At 38.8% G+C, this 20,283-nt stretch overlaps 1 protein-coding gene across 1 annotated transcript in view; it reads left to right on the top strand.

The window, feature by feature from the left end:
* Positions 1-15,527, top strand: part of KIF14 (kinesin family member 14) — a 54,077-nt gene extending 38,550 nt beyond the window's left edge. Inside the window, exons 24-30 of the mRNA XM_025458624.3 lie at positions 2,801-3,025; positions 3,210-3,394; positions 6,597-6,755; positions 7,711-7,833; positions 11,545-11,619; positions 12,886-13,021; positions 13,398-15,527. Coding sequence (XP_025314409.1) covers positions 2,801-3,025; positions 3,210-3,394; positions 6,597-6,755; positions 7,711-7,833; positions 11,545-11,619; positions 12,886-13,021; positions 13,398-13,777 — 1,283 coding nt within the window. The 3' untranslated portion in view covers positions 13,778-15,527. The remainder of the gene's footprint in view (positions 1-2,800; positions 3,026-3,209; positions 3,395-6,596; positions 6,756-7,710; positions 7,834-11,544; positions 11,620-12,885; positions 13,022-13,397) is intronic.
* The last annotated feature ends 4,756 nt before the right edge of the window (positions 15,528-20,283 follow it).

The raw sequence follows: 20,283 nt of genomic DNA on the forward strand, positions 1-20,283 counted from the left end.
TACAGAAGAACAAACCACTGCTTCACTCAACAACCTGGATGAATCCCAAAAATGTTCTATGGAGTGAAAGCAACCAGATAATAAAAAGTACACACTGTATGATTATATTTCTGTGAAGCTGAGGAGGCAAAACTAATCTATGGTGACAGAAGCCAGAGTAGTTCAGAGTAGAAGAATGATCAAGAGGGAACTTGCCAGAATGCGGTTGTGGACATGTTAGAGACCCTGATTTAAGTGGGCACATACACGTGTAAAAGCAATAAGCTATATAGTGAAGACATGCTCGTTACAACTATATACCTTAGTAAACAAAAAGTTACAGTTTCTGTGTAATGTAACAATCTATTTGATAAAGGCATTAATGGAATATAAGTATCATAAAAGAAATTTTATCTCATCTTGACTTTAAAATAAAGAAATTAAGGGCGCCTGGGTGGCTCAGTCAGTTAAGCATCTGCCTTCAGCTCAGATCATGATCCCAGGGTTCTGGGCTCCTTGCTCAGTGGAGCATCTGCTTCTCCCTCTCCCTCTGCTCCTCCCCAACCCTGTTTGTGCACACTCACTCTCTCCCTCTCTTGTTCTTTCTTTTTCTCTATCTCAAATAAATAAAATCTTACAAAAAATAAATTAGGTTTCTTTTTTTTCTCTTTCCGTTTTTTTTTTTTTTTAAAGATTTTATTTATTCATGAGAGACCCTGAGGGAGAGGCAGAGACACAGGCAGAGGGAGAAGCAGACTCCCCACAGGGAACCTGATGTGGGACTAGTACCCAGGACCCCAGGATCAGGACCTGAGCCAAAGACAGATGCTCAACCACTGAGACACCAAAGTGCCCCAGTTTCTTTCTTTTTAATGATAAATTAGCTTTAGGAAGATAATTATCCTACTTGTTTAAGGGAGAACAAAATAAGCTGTAGGCTTTTTGTTTATCCCCACAACAAAAGGTTATATATCTGTGGTATCAAGTTATTTATTCAATATTATTTGAGAGTAAAATGTTTTACAAAAGTAATTTTTCCAGATCAAGCTATCTTACAGGCTATATTTAAAAATAAAATAAAATAAAATACAAGTGGTCTTTACTTGTTTGCAGTTCTCAAAGAGGGAAACAGAAACCCACATATGCCTTTAGTTATGAACCTGCCCAGGCAGCCGTGGGGTTATGAGGGTGCACTTTGCAGCTCGGGGAAGTTGAGCAAGTGTCCTAACTTTTCACCTTAAGTACTATATTTTTAAATTAGAGTTTTGCAAGGCTTCTTAAAATGTTGGTGTTGGATTTTAGAATGCATTAACATAATTATCTTCTTAAATAATATGTCATTAACTCATTAACTGTTCATGGTGACTAGAATATAATCATCATCATGATATTATTACCCTGCAGTGATAGAGCTTTGCATTTTATAGCTTTTCTTTTTTCTCTTCCCAAATCAAACTCTTATCTTTGATCTAGACTCTTTTTTTTAAAACTACTTTTTGTTTTGTTTTTTAAGTAAACCTAATCCCCAACATGGACTTAAACTCATGACCCTGAGATCAAGAGTCACGTGCTCTACTGACTAAGCCAGCCAAGTGTGCCCCTGTTCTAGACTCTTTTTTTTTTCTGTTCTAGACTCTTAATGGTCCCCCACCCTTTGCCTTTACTCTAACTTCCATTTATTGATTGATTGATTGATTTTATTTATTTATAGATTTTATTTATTTATTTGAGAGAGACAAAGATAGCAAGGGAGAGCATGAGCAAGGAGGAGCCAACTCTGCACTGAGCCAGGAGCCTGATGCAGGGCTTGATCCCCAGAACCCTGGGATCATGACCTGAGCCAAAGGCAGACACTTAACTGACTGAGCCACCCAGGTGCCCCTCTGCTTTCCTTTTAGTTTGCTGTGTAATCACCTATGAACTGGACAAAAAAAAATCTTGTTTATAAAAGGAGACTCATTATACTCATGAGTTAGCATTCCAATATAAAGTTATTTCCAGAGGCTCCAAATGAGCCCCTCGAGCTATTTCTATTCACTTCTGGTTTGGACAGTCCTTAGAAAATTGTGCTGAAAATCTGTTTCCCAGAGATGTGATATATTAACTGTAGATAATCATTAGCTTTAGCCTATTTTGATTACAATATACCTAGAGAAGAAACTAGTATAAAGTAGAGCTTCTGGGATCCCTGGGTGGCGCAGCGGTTTAGCGCGTGCCTTTGGCCCAGGGCGCGATCCTGGAGACCCGGGATCGAATCCCACGTCAGGCTCCCAGTGCATGGAGCCTGCTTCTCCCTCTGCCTATGTCTCTGCCTCTCTCTCTGTATGACTATCATAAATTAAAAAAGAAAAAAAAGGAGAGCTTCTGATATTTTCCTTTTAATATAGTTTGCTTTAGTATTGCCTACACTTGCAGCTTATGTATTTAAATTAACTTGATTTATATTTATTATATTTATTATTTTTCATGTAACTGCCATTGTTTTCACCAATTCAGAGTTTCTTAGGTGTTCCCAAAAAGTAAACGAGGAAGGAGATTAAACCTATGGTTATTTAGTTTATTTGCATTGTCTGTTATTTGTATTGTAATGAAGAACTACTAACCTATGGATTGATTCCATTGAAAGATTAATTGACTCCTTTATAGAATTTTGTTTTCACTTTGGTTTATAGAAATAAGGATGCATTGAAATAAGAATATTCAAAGTCGGCACTTTGAATTTACTGATGAATGAGTCTATAATACGCTTGCATTAATACATTTGTTTGAAAATATTGTGCCTGAAAGGTAGGCTTAAGATGGCTATTTTCTACCAATACAGGCTTAATGGAGAAGTCGAGCACTATTTACTCAAGTTCAGCAGAATCTTTTCTTCCTGGAATTTGCAAAGAATTGATTGGGTCATCACTAGATTTTCTTGGACAGAGTTATGATGAAGAAAAAACCATGGCGGACAGCCTGATTAATAATTTTCTTAAAATTTATCATGGGCTATTTGCCATTTCCAAAGCCCATGAAGAACAAGATGAAGAAAGTCCAGATAACTGTAAGCAACCTTACTGCTTTTATTCACTTACACGAATGCTTTCTGCACATTGCCTTTTCTTTTAAATGACTGTCACACTTGACATGCATTTTCTGACTATGCTAAAATGTTTTAATGGTGATCATTTACGAGTTCTTTTATTTGGAGATTATTTCTTTCAGTAATTTTCCGTCTTCTTTCAAAGTGTTCTCTTCCGATCGAGCAGCTCAGGCACTTACTATCCAGGTCACATGTGCTTTTGAGCAGCTTGTGGTACTAATCAAACATTGGTTGGATGATACTCTGCCTTGTACCAGCACAGCAAGACTTGAAGAGGAATTGAGACAAGAGGTTAAAAAACTAGGAGGCTACTTACAGTTATTTTTGCAGGTAAATTGATTTGCTGATTATCATTTGAAGAATTCATTTATTCAGCCTGTGTTTATTGACCTACTGTCTGCATCTTCCCCAAAATTAGATCTGTAGGATTTTCAGAAGGGATTTCTATTTTGCAGTTCTGAAACTGTGGTTTTCTGTAATTGTTTGTTGTTTATGGCATCTGTGCCAGGCTCTAAGAGCTCTCAGTGATTTATAAATATTAACTCATTTAATTCTCGTAACTACTTCAGAAGTGGGAACTGTTATTAATCACTTCATTTATAAATGAAGAAATGGAACCATAAGATGCGTAGTCTATCCAATGTTACATAACTAGTACATGATTGAGTTAGGATTTGAACCCAGGCAATCTTTGGCCTACAGTTCATGCTCTTTATTATGCATATTCTGCTATGCTAGTCCTCAATAATGGCTCTGGGGAAGAAAGGCAAAGTCTTGCTCTAGTTATGTAGTGGGTTTCAGCTTGTTCTGAATTAGTCACAAGCCCAGTGATGTACAGGCAAGAACATAATTTTTTTTCTGTTTATCTTATATCAAGTGAGACTAGGCTTGGCTGTGAAGAAACTAAGTAAGCTTACTCTCTGTCACATAAAATCTGGAAATAGGCATGGTGGCTCTGCTCAACTCCTTGAGATCCACACACCTTCCAGTACACCCCTTTACCAAGCCTAAAGTACTGCGCTTTATTTCATGGTCCACCATAGCAGTGGAGCTCTGACAGGGTTCGGTGCAGTGGGATGGAAGAAGTGACAAAGAAGAGGAGGGCCAGATGGGTCTTCTTTTAAGGGAAGTTTCTGGAAATTTCCATATGACATTTCTCTTTTTATAGCTTTGGCCAGAACTTCATCACACATACCATATGTAGCTACAAGTATTATTGGGAAATGTGCTTTTTATTCTGGACCGCTGAGTACCTAGTGGAGAATCAAGGATTCTTTTATTACAGAAGGAGTGGGGAATTTGATACTGGATAATACCTAGGCATCTATCATATCAGTAAACTCCTCCACAAGAATTCTTTGAATGAGGGGCCTGAGTGGCTCATTCAGTTAAGCATCCAACTCCTGATTTCGGCTCAGGTCGTGATCTCAGGGTCATGAGATCAACCTGTGTGACAGGCTCTGCGCTCAGTATGGAATCTGCTTAAGATTTTTCTCTCTCCCTTTGCCCTTCCCCTTGCTTGCACATGCACATGTGTGCTCTCCCTCTAAATAAAATCTTAAAAAAACAAACAAACCACGAATTCCTTATAGATGTGCAGGGATTAGATATGAAAATAACAAAAGGGGTAGGTTTCATTTTTTAAAATGGGTGACTTGGCTTCACAACAAAATGTTCTAGAATGTTTGAACAAATCTTATGTTATTGTGTTCACCAAGAGACTTTCTACATTCTATTATTGTAGTAGAAGTTTAGTTGGATCGAATACTTCCTGAGTGGTATATTTACTTGAGAGGATTTGGAAATGTTTGTTTGATTGAGTAATCTAACTGGTCAAATTGAAATCAGATGTTTATTTTTAATTGCCATTATTCTTTCCTAGGAGGCCTTTCTGGGTATTTCCATGACTTGGTTAGGTATTTCTCTTATTTGTTTTTCTGATAACCCTGTACTTTACCTATTATGCCTTTTAATATAACATATTTGCAGGCCTACATACCTCAATGGGCAGTAAGCTTTGGGCAATTAGAGGTGTCCTTTTTCACAAGGACTTGTTATATGATAGATGCTCAGGTGGATACTTGTTATTAAATTAATTATCAATTCACACTGGATGAAGGATCACTTTGGGTAGAAGCAGTGAGGAAACAGAATGACCCTAAGGCAGAGAGATGTATGGCAGACAGGCATGGGTGAAGTCATAGATGGAGGAAAATGCTCTGATAGCACAGAGCCATGAAAAGGAAAGGGAAGGCTGGCTAGAGAGCAAAGCTGGCAGCCAAAACCCGAGGGTCTGACTTCTGCTTGCACCTGGAGAAGGGAACTAGTGGAGGGGTTGTGGCAGAAAAGACAGTGTGAGATATACTTAGTTGGCTCTTAGATTTTAGAGCCAGTTCAGGAACAGAAGAAAATGCCAAAACCCACTATTGGCATTTGGAAATCCAGTGCTTGAACCTCTGCTAAACTGATTCTGTGTCTTTTGGCAAATTGCTTAACTTTTTAAGCCTCCCCATTTTTTCATTGGGAAGGTAAAAAATAACAGTACCTACCTGGCAGGGTTGCTCTGGATGGATGGATGGATGTTAGAAGAAAGTACCTATTAGAGTAACTGGTAGGTAGTTTCTTTCCTTATTTTCATTCTCTAGGAAGAACACTTTGAACTTAACTAGGGGTTGCGACCTATAGCCCTGTGGGAAATGTTTCATGTAAGGAATCAAGGATGGAGCGAATAGGTGACTTGAAGGGGAGATTAGACCAAGCTTAGGACAGACTTCCTTCTGTTAAGTTGGTAAAACTGAATTTAGTGACTATGCTTTCTACCTAAGTGTGGTTTGAGAATTCTTACCTTGTAGCGGGACTATAAGCGTAGCCCAGAAAGCACGCCAAGAGAAGGTAACAGAAAGGAAAGCTCAGGAGGCACCTCCTCATTCCTCTTGGGCATGTGTATGTGTACTCTGGTGTAGAAGCCTTTTGTTTGAAGGGTTGTTTCTCCCCCTTTCACTTCCTTTTCTTCTTCCTTCTCCCCTCGTAAAAGAATGTTTTGTTTTTTAAGATTTTATTTATCTTTTTGAGAGAGAGAAAGCATGAGTGGCAGGGAGGGGCAGAGGGAGATGGAGAAGCAGACTCCCTGCTGAGCAGCCTGATGCAGGGCTTGGTCCCAGGACTCCAGGATCATGACCTGAGCTGAAGACAGACGCTAACTCATAGACCCACCCAGGTGCCCCAGAATATTAACCATCTGTCAGATGACTACTGGGACAGGAAAAGTTCGAAGGCAAAAAAACCCCATCATTTTGTCCCTTTTTTGGTGTGTGTGGCATTTGGCGTGAAGTTATCACTTCTGTCTTCCATAGGGTTAGCTATGTACTTGTCATGTCTCCTATTACTGTAAGGTCTTTGAGGGTAGAGGCTACATCCTAGTCACTGTATCAATGAATACAATTTGTTTTCTTCAGATTGCTTTTCTTGTCTTTTCTTTACCTCCTTTTGTAATCTCATGTATCTGATATACTGATCCATTTTTGTTTTATAGGGATGTTGTTCAGATATCTCGTCAATGGTAAAAGAGGCTCAAAAGAAAATAATCCAGACTATACAACAAGCTGTAAAGTATGTGGGACAATTAGCAGTTCTTAAAGGCAGCAAGTTACATTTCCTGAGAAACAGCAGCAATAAGGTTGCTAGTGTTCAGGTAATTTGGTAATATTAGTTTTTAAAAGACTTCATCTGAGGGATCCCTGGGTGGCGCGGCGGTTTAGCGTCTGCCTTTGGCCCAGGGCGCGATCCTGGACACCCAGGATCGAATCCCACGTCAGGCTCCTGGTGCATGGAGCCTATTTAAAAAAAATAAAAAAATAAAAAAAAATAAAAGACTTCATCTGAGGAACAGTAGACTTCTTATAATAGTATCACTTAACATAATAAGTCATTTTTATTTTAAAATAGTTCATACTTCTAATAGTTTAACAATATGATTCAAAACTGTTTCAATCTAAGTTGGTTAAATGTACTGGATAGTTCTGGAATCCTCACTTGGCCTTTTGGATCTTAGCTTTGATGATAGGTACCTACTCTGGAGGGTTCGCACAGCCAATCAACACAAGAGGAGCTATATAATTCTAGAAAATTTGTATTTGCTTGCTTTAAGTATTTATACCATTGAAAACATAGTATTCTATTAGAATGTTACTGTATTCTAGCAATACAGCTTCTTGCCTAAGATGACATTCCCCCCCCCCCTTTTTTTTTTTTTAATTTTACTTAGTTAACAAACAGTGCAGTATTGGTTTCTGGAGAATTCAGTGATTCATCACTTACATGTAACACCTTGTGCTCATCACACCAAGTACCTTCCTTTTTTTTTTTTTTTTTTTTTTTTAAGTACCTTCCTTAATATCTATCAGCCGTCTGGCCTATCACCCACCCACCTCCCTCACTCAAACATTCCTTATTACATGTTATACGTGGAATGCTAAATTACAGATTTGTTACTTTTATTTTAGACTGTTCTTATTCCAGCTTTAGCTGAATTAAGAAACCTGGAACTTACTATAATCCTAAAATAAATTGAAAATATAACTTAAACGTATAATTAAAAATATATATATAAAACCTGAGTTTTCCAGATAATGCTTAACTTTTTCTAGGAGGATTTCATGGATGCTCTTTGTGATGGTGTAAGTTTAGGAATGAAGATTCTATTAGATTCTGGACTAGAAAAAGCAAAAGAACTTCAGCATGAACTGTTAAGGCAGTGTACCCAAAATGAGGTAAGAGGAATAAAAGAACATTCTGTATAGTACCAGATGGTTTATAAAGTCGATTTTTAGAAAATAGTTTAATTAAACTAAATTGGATTCTTATAAATTTATGTATTTTAATTTGTTGACTTTTTTTTTTTTTAATTGAAAAGGCTGATGTTAACATTATGCCATGGTGATATTTTCCCAAGGTACTCTGGAGTCACTGCAGCCTCTGGAGTATACTTTTGCCAAATCCTGTCAGTTACTGTCAGTGAGCATTCAGTCTGTGGATAGACTCTAGAGCAGAATGGTGTATGGCAGTGACATCTAGTGTTCATTCTCTGCCTGTCTTTTTCTTCCTGATTTTTGTTTAGATCTCTACTTTTCCACTTAAGACTAGAAATTGCCATTTATTGATCCAATATTTTAAACAATCTTTTGCCAAAGACGTTCACATCTGTTATTTCATATCAAAATACAGAATCAATGAAGATTTGAGTGACTTCCTAAAATATGCTTCCTCCCCACCTCCTCCAGCTAAGTAATATTAAAACATAAAACCAGTTGCTGTCTTAAGAGGTGGCACTGTGTTTAAAACCTGTCTCTGTCACTTATCAGTGATCATTTATCAAGTTGATGCTCTGGCTGATTCTTCACCTGTCCTTTGTAATAATACTTATGTCCTAGGTTGTGAGTCATTTATTTATTAAATAATTTCCCAGTAAAAACTGTAGGACTAGGTGCTTTACATATAATAGTGGTGAACCTCACCACTTTAAAGGTAGGAATTTCTCGTGTTCCTCTGGGTTTCACTGAGCTGGAGTACCTTGTCCGGTCGTCCTGAGCCAGGGTTTTATATTCTATGTACTTGACTACAAAACTCAGCATGCTCTGAAAATAAGGTTTGTAAATCATTGTTCATGCATGTTAATTTTCTATATTAAGAGTTATTATTAGTGAATTGGGGACTCTGAAGATAAGTTGAAATCTTTATGGCAATCAATCTCAGAGACCTGTCTGTTCTAGAATCTTGTTGTAACAACTTTTTGTTAAAACCATCCCTGCCTGTTCCATTTCTTTTTCTGGAGTCAGTTAGCTGGGATGGAGCTACCTGGGCATGTTGTGGTTCCTGAGATCATCCCCACTAGGATAGATACTCATTTAGATACACATTGATTGATCTAGGAAATTAAATCAGGTGGAGGACTGTTAGCTTCCACCCCTCTGACTAATTGTTTCCAGAAAGGCATCGAGTAAGTTAGATTTTTTTTTTCCCTTTTAGAAAAACCTTTTCACTGATGTATATTTAGCTTCTTTATTAGGAGAGAAACTTTCCATGTAAGCCAGAGGGGATCTCCATTTCTTTCCTTAGACTAAAGGGTACATGGATTAATCGCTGCCTAAACTGTCTCAGAGCTGGAGAAGACCATGAACATTTTTTCTTTTAAGATTTTACTTATTTATTCATGAGAGACACGGGGAGAGAGGCAGACTCCCTGTAGGGAGCCCTGTGTGGGACTCAATCCGGGGATTCCAGGATCACAGCCCTGGGCTGAAGGCAGACCCTCAACCACTGAGCCACCCAGGCATCCCTATTTTTTTTTTTTTTTTGAGATTTTATTGATTTATTTTGAGAGAGAGAGACAGAGAGAGAGAGAGAGAGAGAGAGAGAGAGAAGGAGAGTGCACAGGCAGGGAGAGGGGCAGAGGTAGAGGGAGAAGCAGACCCCCACTGAGCAGGGAGCCTGATTCAGGGCTTGATCATGACCTGAACCAAAGGCAGATGCTTAGCTGATTGAGCCCCCCGCCAGGCACCCTGACACTGAACATTAAATTGTTCTCCTACTTCCTGTGTAGCCTTGAGCTGCTTATCTGAACCTCACTTGTCACATTTAAAAAGTGAGGATGATCATACGTATTTCATAACATTGTTCTGAGGTTATGTGAAATTAAGAACAATGTATAGGAAAATGCTAAATACAGTGCCTGGCAAATCTTAGGTCCCTCAGCTTGCCTGCACTTGTGCTTTGTGTATGTTTGCCTTTCTCACTTTGTGTTTTGTTTGTAAAATAAAAATGAATTCAAAGGCGCTCATTTTGTCACTAAATCAAGATACGGGGGTCTGATCATGTCCCAGGAGACATAAGGCTGATTTCAGTTCTATAATGCAACTTTGAGGAAAGTGGACTCATACTGACCACTGCTGACATCTCTAGCTTGGTTTTGCCCAGCAGCAACACCATTTATCACTAAAGCACTCTATCTGTCACTGTTTGCAAAGTAGCATTTCTGCTGGCAGAAAAAGTGCAAGAGGGTTTAGAACAAGTTAATGAAAAGCAGAGATGAAGTAATACCTGTGAATGTGCTTAGTAAGTAGTAAAGCAGAATGCAGATGTTAGCTTTGCTGTTGTTTTGAGGAAATACACAGCAAAAGGGTCAGGCCCATCTTGCATAAAATTCATATTATCTGCATTTTCATGAAGATTTCTACTTCCCTTCCTCTCATTTTCTCTATGCCATAGCTGTATAGTCACAGTGGGGTTTAGCTTGTATTCTTGTAAGTTAAAGCTCAAGAACCTGTGGAAGGAAAACAAAGAATCTGAAGAAATAGAAAATGGGTTCAAACATAAGGCATTGGAATTATAATTGTAAAGCTGGTGCCAGGGGAAAAAAAGAATTTGTGTGTGGTTTTGTTTTTGTTTTTTACCACATAGGGGAAATTTAAGTTAGACCTAGGGAAGTGCTGTGTGGGTAAAGCCAATTAAATTCTTATATCACAATCCCTCAGCAGAAATTAAGTGAGAAGGTGCCTTACGGGGGCAGCATTGAGCAGTGCAAAAGCAAAGGCTTGGAATTTAGGCTGGGGTTCTCACACTGGTTCTGAGTCTTAGGAGCTTGGAATCTGTTTTCTTGTTTGTAAACGGAAGACAATTACATATGCAGCCTAGAGTTATAATTGAGAAGCAAATAATAAAATATGTGAGTGAAATAACTTGGATATATGAAGACAAATACTGTATAATCTCACTTGTATGTGGAATTAAAAAAAAGGCTTAACTCATAGAAACAGAACAGATTAGGGTTACTTGAGGCAGAAAGGAGGTGGGGGTAGGTGAAATAGGTGCAGGTGGTCCAGAAGTCCCAGCTTCCAGCTGTACAGTGAAGAAGCCCTGAGGATGTAACGTATAGCACGGGGACTATAGTTAATAAGACCTACTGTATTGTAGTTTTGAAAGTTGCTAGGAGAGTAGATCTTAAAAGTTCTCATCACAAGAAAAAAGTTGTAACTATATGAGGTAATGGATGTTAACTAAACTTTGATCATTTTGTATATTGAATCATTATGCTGTACACTTCACTACAATGTTATATGTCAAATATATCTCAGTAAAACTGGGGAAAATGTAAATATAGTTCTTAGCGCATCATATCACCCTCTTCCAAGGGAAGTCTTAGAAATTTCATTCCTATAAATATTTAAATGTAAGACAAAATGCTGTTATTATCACAAACATCAGTGTATCTATATTTAATGTAGAACCAATGTGCAATTTATTTTGAAAGAAATTCTGCTTACATGATTTAGGTACTTAAGTTATTTAATTGCAGTCCCAATAATAGAACTCTAGTCTTGACTTCTTAGAATAAAATTCTACCCCATCTTGTCCTATAGTGTTCTGGGATTTTTAAAGTTCTAAATAATTATTTATGTAATAAGATATATTAACATTCTGTATAGGTTACCAAACAGATGAAAGCTAAAGCCACGGAATTGATTGGATGTCTTGAAAATATGTTTGCTGAGTGGAAAACAGTAAGAGAAGCTTTAATGTTTACTTTTGTTGGTGTATTTTATCATTTCATTCAAAGTATGAATATATGTTTATTTCAGTTTTTATCCTTAGCCAGACAATTCTTTTGTGCATGGTTAGTTGTAGCATGTATAATAGCTCTCTAGTTACTTCCTCTTGGATGTCATAACTTATTTGTTTTAGTAATAGATGATATTGTATGGAAATTGATTAATGTTAATGTATTTTATCTATTTCTTACTACTACTGGTTTAGTAACTGTCAGCTTTTCCTGGGACAGTCATTGGCTAAAATATTGTGTTTAATAATCAGTATGCCTAAAGATTTAAAAATATAAGTGAATTAGACAAATTTTTTTAAAGATTTTATTTATTTATTCATGAGAAACACACAGAGAGAGACAGAGACACAGGCAGAGGGAGAAGCAGGCACCCTGTGGGGGAGCACAATGTGGGACTCGATCCCAGGGCCTCAGGATCATGACCTGAGCCAAAGGCAGACATTCAACCAGTGAGCCACCCGGGTGCTCCAATTATTTTATTTTCATGTCAAGTAAATAGAAAAATATAAACTAAGTATATAATCAATGTGTCAAAAAGGAGAGAAATACCATCTTGAAAATTTTTATTTACATAAAAATAAATGGGAGATATATAAAGTTGAACTCTAAAAAATTAATTTATCTTTTATATTGGATGATAAAGGGTACTGTTTTATTTCATCCCCAGGTAATGATGATGATTGAACTTTGATTTACAATTAATTTAAAATTCTTGGGGCAGGGATCCCTGGATGGCGCAGCGGTTTGGCGCCTGCCTTTGGCCCAGGGCGCGATCCTGGAGACCCGGGATCGAATCCCACGTCGGGCTCCCGGTGCATGGAGCCTGCTTCTCCCTCTGCCTGTGTCTCTGCCTCTCTCTCTCTCTGTGACTATCACAAATAAATAAATAAATACCTTAAAAAAAAAAATTTAAAATTCTTGGGGCACCTGGCTGGCTAAATCCATGAGGCATGCAACTCTTGATCTCTTAGGTGTAAAGCTTAGTTTAATTTTTTTTTAAATTTAAAAAATAAAGTTAATTTAAAGTTCTTATTTCTTTTAAAAAAGTAATTACTGATTTTGTATTTTGGTGAACTAGGCACCGGTGAAGAAATTAAACTCATTTTCTTTCTTGAAGATACGATTCTGGTGATTAAAATCGTATTGACCAAGCCTTACTGTCATGTAGCCTATTTTGTATTTTTAAAAATATTAACTTTATTTATAGAAAAGTTTCAGAACTCAACTACAACAGAATTCTGGATACCAAGATGTGAAGAAGATGGTTAATTTTGCACCAGAATTCCTGAAGTTAAAACATTGCTTGGAGCAAACTATTCAGATTATTATTTCTGCATTGAGAGGTATATATTCCAGACAGAATTTGTAATTAATCAAAATTTTATAGTTTAAAGACTCTCATTTTTTAATTTCTAGTCTAACTCATTAATTAAAGTCTAATTAATGCTACTTCCTTAACATTAATTACCAATATAGGAACTTGTTTGGTTGTATTCCCACTTAATGTATATAAATACTTTGCCTAAATAATTAGATCCCAAAAAACCAAGTGCTTATTTAGCAGATAAGCTTATCAAGTATACTTATAAGTATACTTAATCTTAAATAGTTTAGATTTGTCTTGATAGGGTTACTTTGACCTAAAAGATAGAGTCATAAAAGAGTAATAAATACTTGATAAAAAAAGGATTAATTAACTTTTTTCTAATCCTTGCATAGGATGCCATAGTGACAAAAATCTTCTCCAGAATTGTGTTGAAAGTCTTTGCAGCTTGGCCAAGGATTTTCATGATGACTTGAGCATGTGCTCTACTTCTCTTGACAACTGTGAGAAGAGAATACCCCAAGTTGGCCACGGGGGACTAGAATCTGTAGTCAAGTCACTCCTCTTATGTTTGGAATCTGAAGAAAGACCTGATTTGTTGAAATCCTGGGAAACTTGTAATCAAAATACCAGGGAAGAAGGACAACAATCTAAATCAAGCAGGACTGATTCCGTTAGGAATAAAGGTGTACCAAAGCGTGTCTATGAACTCCATGGCTCATCCCCAGCAGGGACCTCAGAGGAAAGCACACCCAGGAGGATTCAGTGGGTGTGAATTCTGATACATAGGCTCTTTAGGACCATCCATGAAAGAGAGAGAACACTGGGTAGGCAATTTTCCTTATGTAGGAGAATATAAAAAGCAGGAAGTCAGCATAAATGTTTCAAAGAAGTCCACATCTGTTGGTGGCCTTCTATTGGGTGTGGACAGTATGAGCATTATGGAATCCCAATTTCAGAATGTGTATTCGGAAGTTTCTCGGCAGACAATTTTAAATAGGTACTCACTGTGCTGGAACATAGTGGCAAGAGAATGAAATTAGGAGCTGGAAAACAGGCGAGTGGTCATTTCTCCAGTTTCTCATTGCCTTGGATTTTAAATGTTTATTTTTAGCATTGATATACTCTCTCTGGTTGGTTCTTGAGCTTTGTGTAAATGGTTACTATAGTCGTTATAAGTTATTTTTTCATGAGTGGAAATGCATGAAGAGCAAAGTTACCTTTGTTCCTGTGCCTTCTCTCCCCTGCAAATAACTACAAGGAGGTTTATGGTCAAATTGCCGATATCGGTTTAACTAAGGCAGCTTAACCTGCATGTTAATATCTAAAATTGCTGCTCGAAAGTTTAACTGGTTGCCATTTTGAATAGTGCATTCAAGGGCAGTTTCCTTTTCTTTCCAAATGAGAAGTAGTTACCTGAATATCGTATAATTTTATATTAATAATATGGCTGCTGACATAATAGTTCACCATGTTATCTATGTTCCACAATGGGGGCTTTATGAATATAGTTTAAAACCAATTAAATGTTGCCAGAATCTCACTTACCTTTTGCACGGTGTTAGGAAATCAGAGGCTGGACGTTTTCTTGATGATGCTTGTTTGGTTAAAGGTGTAATGAGTTTGTACATGATTTGGTAAAGATTGAAGATCCCTATTATATCTCACAGTTTTAAAAAGCCTTAGTTTGCAATCAGGTAATAAAGAGAATATTCTCCTTTTGGGATCTTTTGTTAAGGAAATAGTTTGACATTTTTCACCACAAGCATATGTGTAATTTGGAAAGATACTTAGTGATTCTGTGTGGGTGATATTGAGCAGTTTCTGGAGAATGATTCTTTTAAATAAACTGATCTTTCATGGGCCCTTTTCACTTGCAGATATATATCACTTGTCCATTTGGCATGACAAGTGAAAATTGGATATTAGTACCATGGGTAAGTTCAGTAACTTCCTTGTTGGGAAGAGATTGTAGGCAAATACTGGTTATTGTAGCCAGAACAATGTTAATAAACCATGTGCTGTGTAGCCAGGTGCTTTAAAATGGTGAAGTGTAGCAAATTTGCTTTTCTTTCTTTTTTTTTTTTTCTTTTCTTTCTGGCATTTAGGCTTGTATTCTTTCTGAGGTTCTAAACATATTTTTAATAGTCAGTGCTCTGCCAAGAGGCACTTTTGCTATCAAGTTTTTTTTTTTTTTTTTTTTTGCTATCAAGTTTTATGAAGTATAGATATACATATAAGAACTTTGCCTGAACTTCTTTGAACTTTCTAAAGTATCAATACAGTAGTTTTCATCTTGGTTTGGTACGTAATATTTATTTCATGCTTTCTAAACTCATGACTTCATTGGTCAGAAACCTATTAGTGTCTTTGTAAAATTTTGTGTAAATATATATATTTATGCTTTTAAGTAAATTGTTATACAGTATTCAAATGAATGATGAGAATATATTTACTGTTAGAATCATGTGCACTGATAAATGTTATAAAGAGAATGCCTTTAATAAATCTTACTGGCTCCAGAATTCTCTCTCTTGGTCTCTGTTTTTTTATTTTATTGATTTTCTTCATTTACTTTATTTCTGACTCAAAATTGCCATAATAGCTCTGATTTGATAATAGTCATACTAGTTACATCATAGGTTTGTATGCAGTTATGTATAACTGTGGATAATAATTATACTGATTCTGCAAATCAAATAATTAGGTGATACTAAACAATAATAATATTATTATGACTACTGCTTAGATTTTTTTATTTCAACATTGTCTTTTTGCACTTGATTGTCTGGGATAGGTTCACCCCCATGTGCTGTAGCAGAAAGGCCATGAGCTTTGGAGTTTGACGAAATTTTCACACATTTGGACTATGAATCCCAGTGAGGCTAGATAGTAACTGTATGACCTAAGACAAAAGTTGTGTGCTGTCTTTTTACCTATTTCCTCATCTGCAGAAAGAAAAGTAATACCCACCTCATGGACTCCCCAAACATTAAATAAGAAAAATGTAGGAATAAGTCCTGACAAGTCATGGGTTGTTAGTAAATATTGGTGTCTGTCCTTTCCTATTACTGGCAACTAAACCCTTGTCATCATGCATACGGGGCCATACTTGCTGCATGCCTGTGCTGTTTATGACCGTCTGCCACTGTGCCAAGTTGAATTGCGATCCTTTAAACAGCTCCATACTTGGAAATATATCATCTGCTACCATTAGGTTCCATGATAATAAAAGGAACTAAACAGTATCTCACTGGCCTTAATGAAGGTTCAGTGGGATGTAGATGTGTCCTTCATGAGGCCCCTCTGATGTTTTCAGCAAAATACTGTTTAGTTAACTAATTAGCATTTAAAAAATTGCAGTACCTAACTATGTGCCAATAGCAATTTTGAGATTTTTATCTAAATATGGAAAGAGTTCATCTATTGCAGAGGAGGGGGAAAGGTGTCAGTTTGAGTTAAAAGGAGGTTGATCTGTTCAGCTTCTTGTGCGTGATTCATCAGGGAAGCTTGTGCTCTGGATTTAGCAAGTTAGTCATTGCATGATATAATCAAGACTTTCTTTTCATCTTTCGTCTTTTAACCATCGTTGGCTTATGGGCCTTTTAGAAGTGGAGTATGGGCATTTAGTTTAATATCATCTGATAGCTAGCTTTGTTCCACTTATTCCAATAATCATTTATTTAGTGCCAGGTGTACTTCTAGTGCAAAGTCATAGAAACATGAAAAAAAAAAAAAAAGGTTAGATTGCCTCCAATCCCAGACTCTTGAAAGACCCAATTTGTTGGGTCCCCAGTTGTTCATAACATTATACCTTCTTAGTGCAGAAGACCTCTCGACACAGTGAAGCTGAACTACATGAGAACCACCAGAGAGTTCCTGATTGATTCAAGAAAGAATCCGGAGGACACTGTTTTGATTAAGCACGTGGCTATTCACATGTCCCATCGCCAAATGGCTTGGAGTTTGGATGCTCATAGATTTTTAAGAATTTAAGAAGAAATTCACCATCTTTTCTGAGAAGGAGTCATGCTTTTGTTCCTCTGGCTGATTTTGGTGTAAACATCTGAATTTGTCTACATCGTCAAGCACCTGCCCTTGAGGCACCAAAAAGATAAGGAATCTGACGTTTTGAAAATGGGTGTCGCTTCTTGTGACCCTTCTCCTTTCTGTCTTCCAAGCCCCCCGTTTTGGATGCTGTGCTGTGCAGTCATCGTTGACTTTCCTCATCTTCCAGCATCTCCATTGCTGGCGGCTCCCCCCGCCTCCTGAAACTGCCCTTGCTCAGGTCAGTGGTGATCTTCTAACTGCAAAATCCAAAGCAATTCTTCAGTCTTCATCTTACTTGATGGCTTCTTCTCTTTAGGAATTCTTTCCTCGGGCATGGCTGGGCAGCCCCTGTGGTGCAGCGGTTTAGCGCCGCCTTCAGCCCAGGGCATGATCCTGGAGACCCTGGATCGAGTCCCGTTTCCGGCTCCCTGGATGGAGCCTCCTTCTCGCTCTGCCTGTGTCTCTGCCTCTCTCTCTCTGTCTGTCATGAATAAATAATCTTAAAAGAAAAAAATTCCTCACCAGGAGTACCTGGGTGGGGGTGGGGGGACTCAGTCAGTTAAGTGTTGGACTCTTGATTTTGGCTCAGGTCATGATCTCATGTCGTGAGATCCAGCTGTGTATCAGACTTCGCACTTAGCACAGAGTCGGCTTGACCGTCTCCTCCCTCTGCCACTCACCACCTCAAATAAATAAAATAAAATAAAATTAAATTAAATTAAATTAATATAATAATAAAATAATAAAATAAAAAATTCTTTCCTCTTGTGTCCCCATAACAGAAAACTCTGGCTTCTCCTCCCTCTCTGATTAGTTTTTGATTTTTTTCAACTCCATGTATTTCTCATCCTCCACCTATTCTTTTAAATCCTAGTGTTCCTGAGGACTCTGTGCCCAGTGGCCTCCCCTTTGAAGTCTACTGCTCTCCCTAAGGACAGCGAATGGTGTAACTATCAAAGATGCAGGTTTTAGAGGCCCTGCCAATCAGCCCCTCGCTTCCTGGCAGCTTCCTGAACAGCGGCACACAGTGAGCCCAAGATCTTTGTCCTAGGTGACTCAGGGGATGGGGGCGCTTTCAACAAACATGACGAATACAGGAAGAATTAGATTTAAGGGGTGAGGGGGATGAGGTAATTTAAAGAAATATATTTACTTATTCCTGAGAGACACAGACCGAGGGAGAAGCAGGCTCCCTGTGGGGAGCCTGACATGGGGCACTCGATCCTGGGACCCGGGGTCATGCCCTGGGCCGAAGGCAGACGCTCAACCACCCAGGTGCCCCGAGGTAATTTTTTAGATAAACGTTTAAATTTAAGGTGGCTGTCGTACCACAAGGTAGACAAGCAGAATAAGGAGCTCCAGGGAAAGAAATGCAAATTTGGGAGTATCAGCTCGTACCTGGTGGTTCAAACTGCTCAAGCGGTGAATGAAACCAATCAACACAGCGGCTGACTTTTCTTAGGTTACCATGCACCAGGGTTTCCGGGCTCACTGCCGTAGCTGGACCATCCTTTCCCCCTCACGGCCGTGACTGTCAGGTGGGTACCGTTATCATCATCATTTTAGAAACAGGAAACTGATTTCTATCCCAACAGATTTTTCCTGGTCCTTGGACTCCCTCTACCTGCGATCGTACAGTGTGTGTGCACATGTCTGGTTTCTTTCACTCAACAAAACGTCGTGTGGTCCGTCCAGGCTGGTATGGGAAGCAGCTCTTCAGCCCTGGGCGCCGAGGGGTCCGTGAATCACACCCTGAACGGTTTAGCCCTTCACCTGTTGATGGACATGGGAATTCTTTCCAGTTTGGCCCTTTGCCCGTGTGGATCTCACGGCTTTTCTCCATTTCAGTGTGGGCCTTGCTCAAGCTCTACTTTTAGGATTGGAGGGGGCTCTTCTTGCATTTTTTTTCCTTCCAAACTTTTAGTCATTTCCGTTAATGTCTCTGTGAGGCCTCCCTGGTCAGCAGGATCGAGGCTCCCCGCGGCCCTGGAATGCTTGCTACTCCCCGCCCGTGCCCCCCCTCGGTCCCCCACGCACCCCTTTCTTCTGTGCCGTTCCTAGGCCCGCTGGCTTGCTGCCCATACCCCGCTGCCCCTGCGAGCATTCCGAACAGAATCTTCTGTACCTTCCGGGCTACCTCCCCAGCAGGCAAACCCCGAGGAGTCTAGATAAACCTCACCTGTTTAACACTCAAGAATGGAGAAGGAAGAAAGGCTGCTTCGAGCTCCTAAACTTGACTTCACATTCTCTCCCTGCCTCTCATGTGAACCGAGCCCCTTCCTCACCACGTAATCGGGGACACAAATGGGTTGAAGTGGACAATGAAGTCACTTAAAGATGGAAAAAGAAAACTATCTCAAACCTCGTCTAGGCCGCCACTCCTTTCCGTGGTGGAATTTGCAACCTCTTTCTGGGAAGGAGTTAGCGTTCCTGATAAAACGCTTGAGGAATGTCCTGCTAGAACAAAAATGAGATTATAAACTTCTGGGAAGCTGAGTTACTCAGCTGATGAACCGAATCCTCTTTAACCAGACTTTTTTTTCTTTTTTTTTTTTTTTAAATCCTTTGTTTCTTTAACCGTTCTTGTTCCTATAAAATCTCTTCACCGAAAAGGTCTCTTGGAACCAACTTGCTCACAAAGGGCCTCTTTCCTGGCAGCGACTTTGAAATCAAACTCTGGCATGTGTAATCGATTTGAGATGTTGCTTTGCCATTCTGAGAGCATTCTGGGTGATAATTTAGGCAAAGTTGAAGTTAATATAAATCACTTTTTTTATAAAGATTTTATTCATTTATTAGAGAGCACAAGCAGAGAGAAGAGGGTGATGGGGAGGGAGAAGCAGGCTCCCCGCTGACCAGAGAGCCTGATGTGGGGCTCGATCCCAGAACCTGAGCTGAAGGCAGACCCCTAACTGACTGAGCCACTCAGGCGCCCCCATAAGTCACTTTTCATAGATTTAAGCATTCAACAATTTTTTTCAAGTACTTCCTTGTTTCTGCTTATTTTATTATTTTAAAAAATGTTTTTTATTGATTGATTTGAGGCAGGATGGGGAGGTGGGCAGCAGAGGGAGAGGGAGAAGCAGACTCTGAGCTGAGTGTGGGGCCCGACACAGGGCTCGATCTCCTGACCCTGAGATCATGTCCTGAGCCGAAGTCAAGACCCGGATGCTTAACTGACTGAGCCTCCCAGGAATCCCTGGCTGTGTTTGGGGAGAAGCCATCAAAGGA

The sequence above is a fragment of the Canis lupus genome, chromosome 7 (assembly GCF_003254725.2).
Source record: "Canis lupus dingo isolate Sandy chromosome 7, ASM325472v2, whole genome shotgun sequence".
In the NCBI taxonomy this organism is placed as follows: Eukaryota; Metazoa; Chordata; class Mammalia; order Carnivora; family Canidae; genus Canis; species Canis lupus.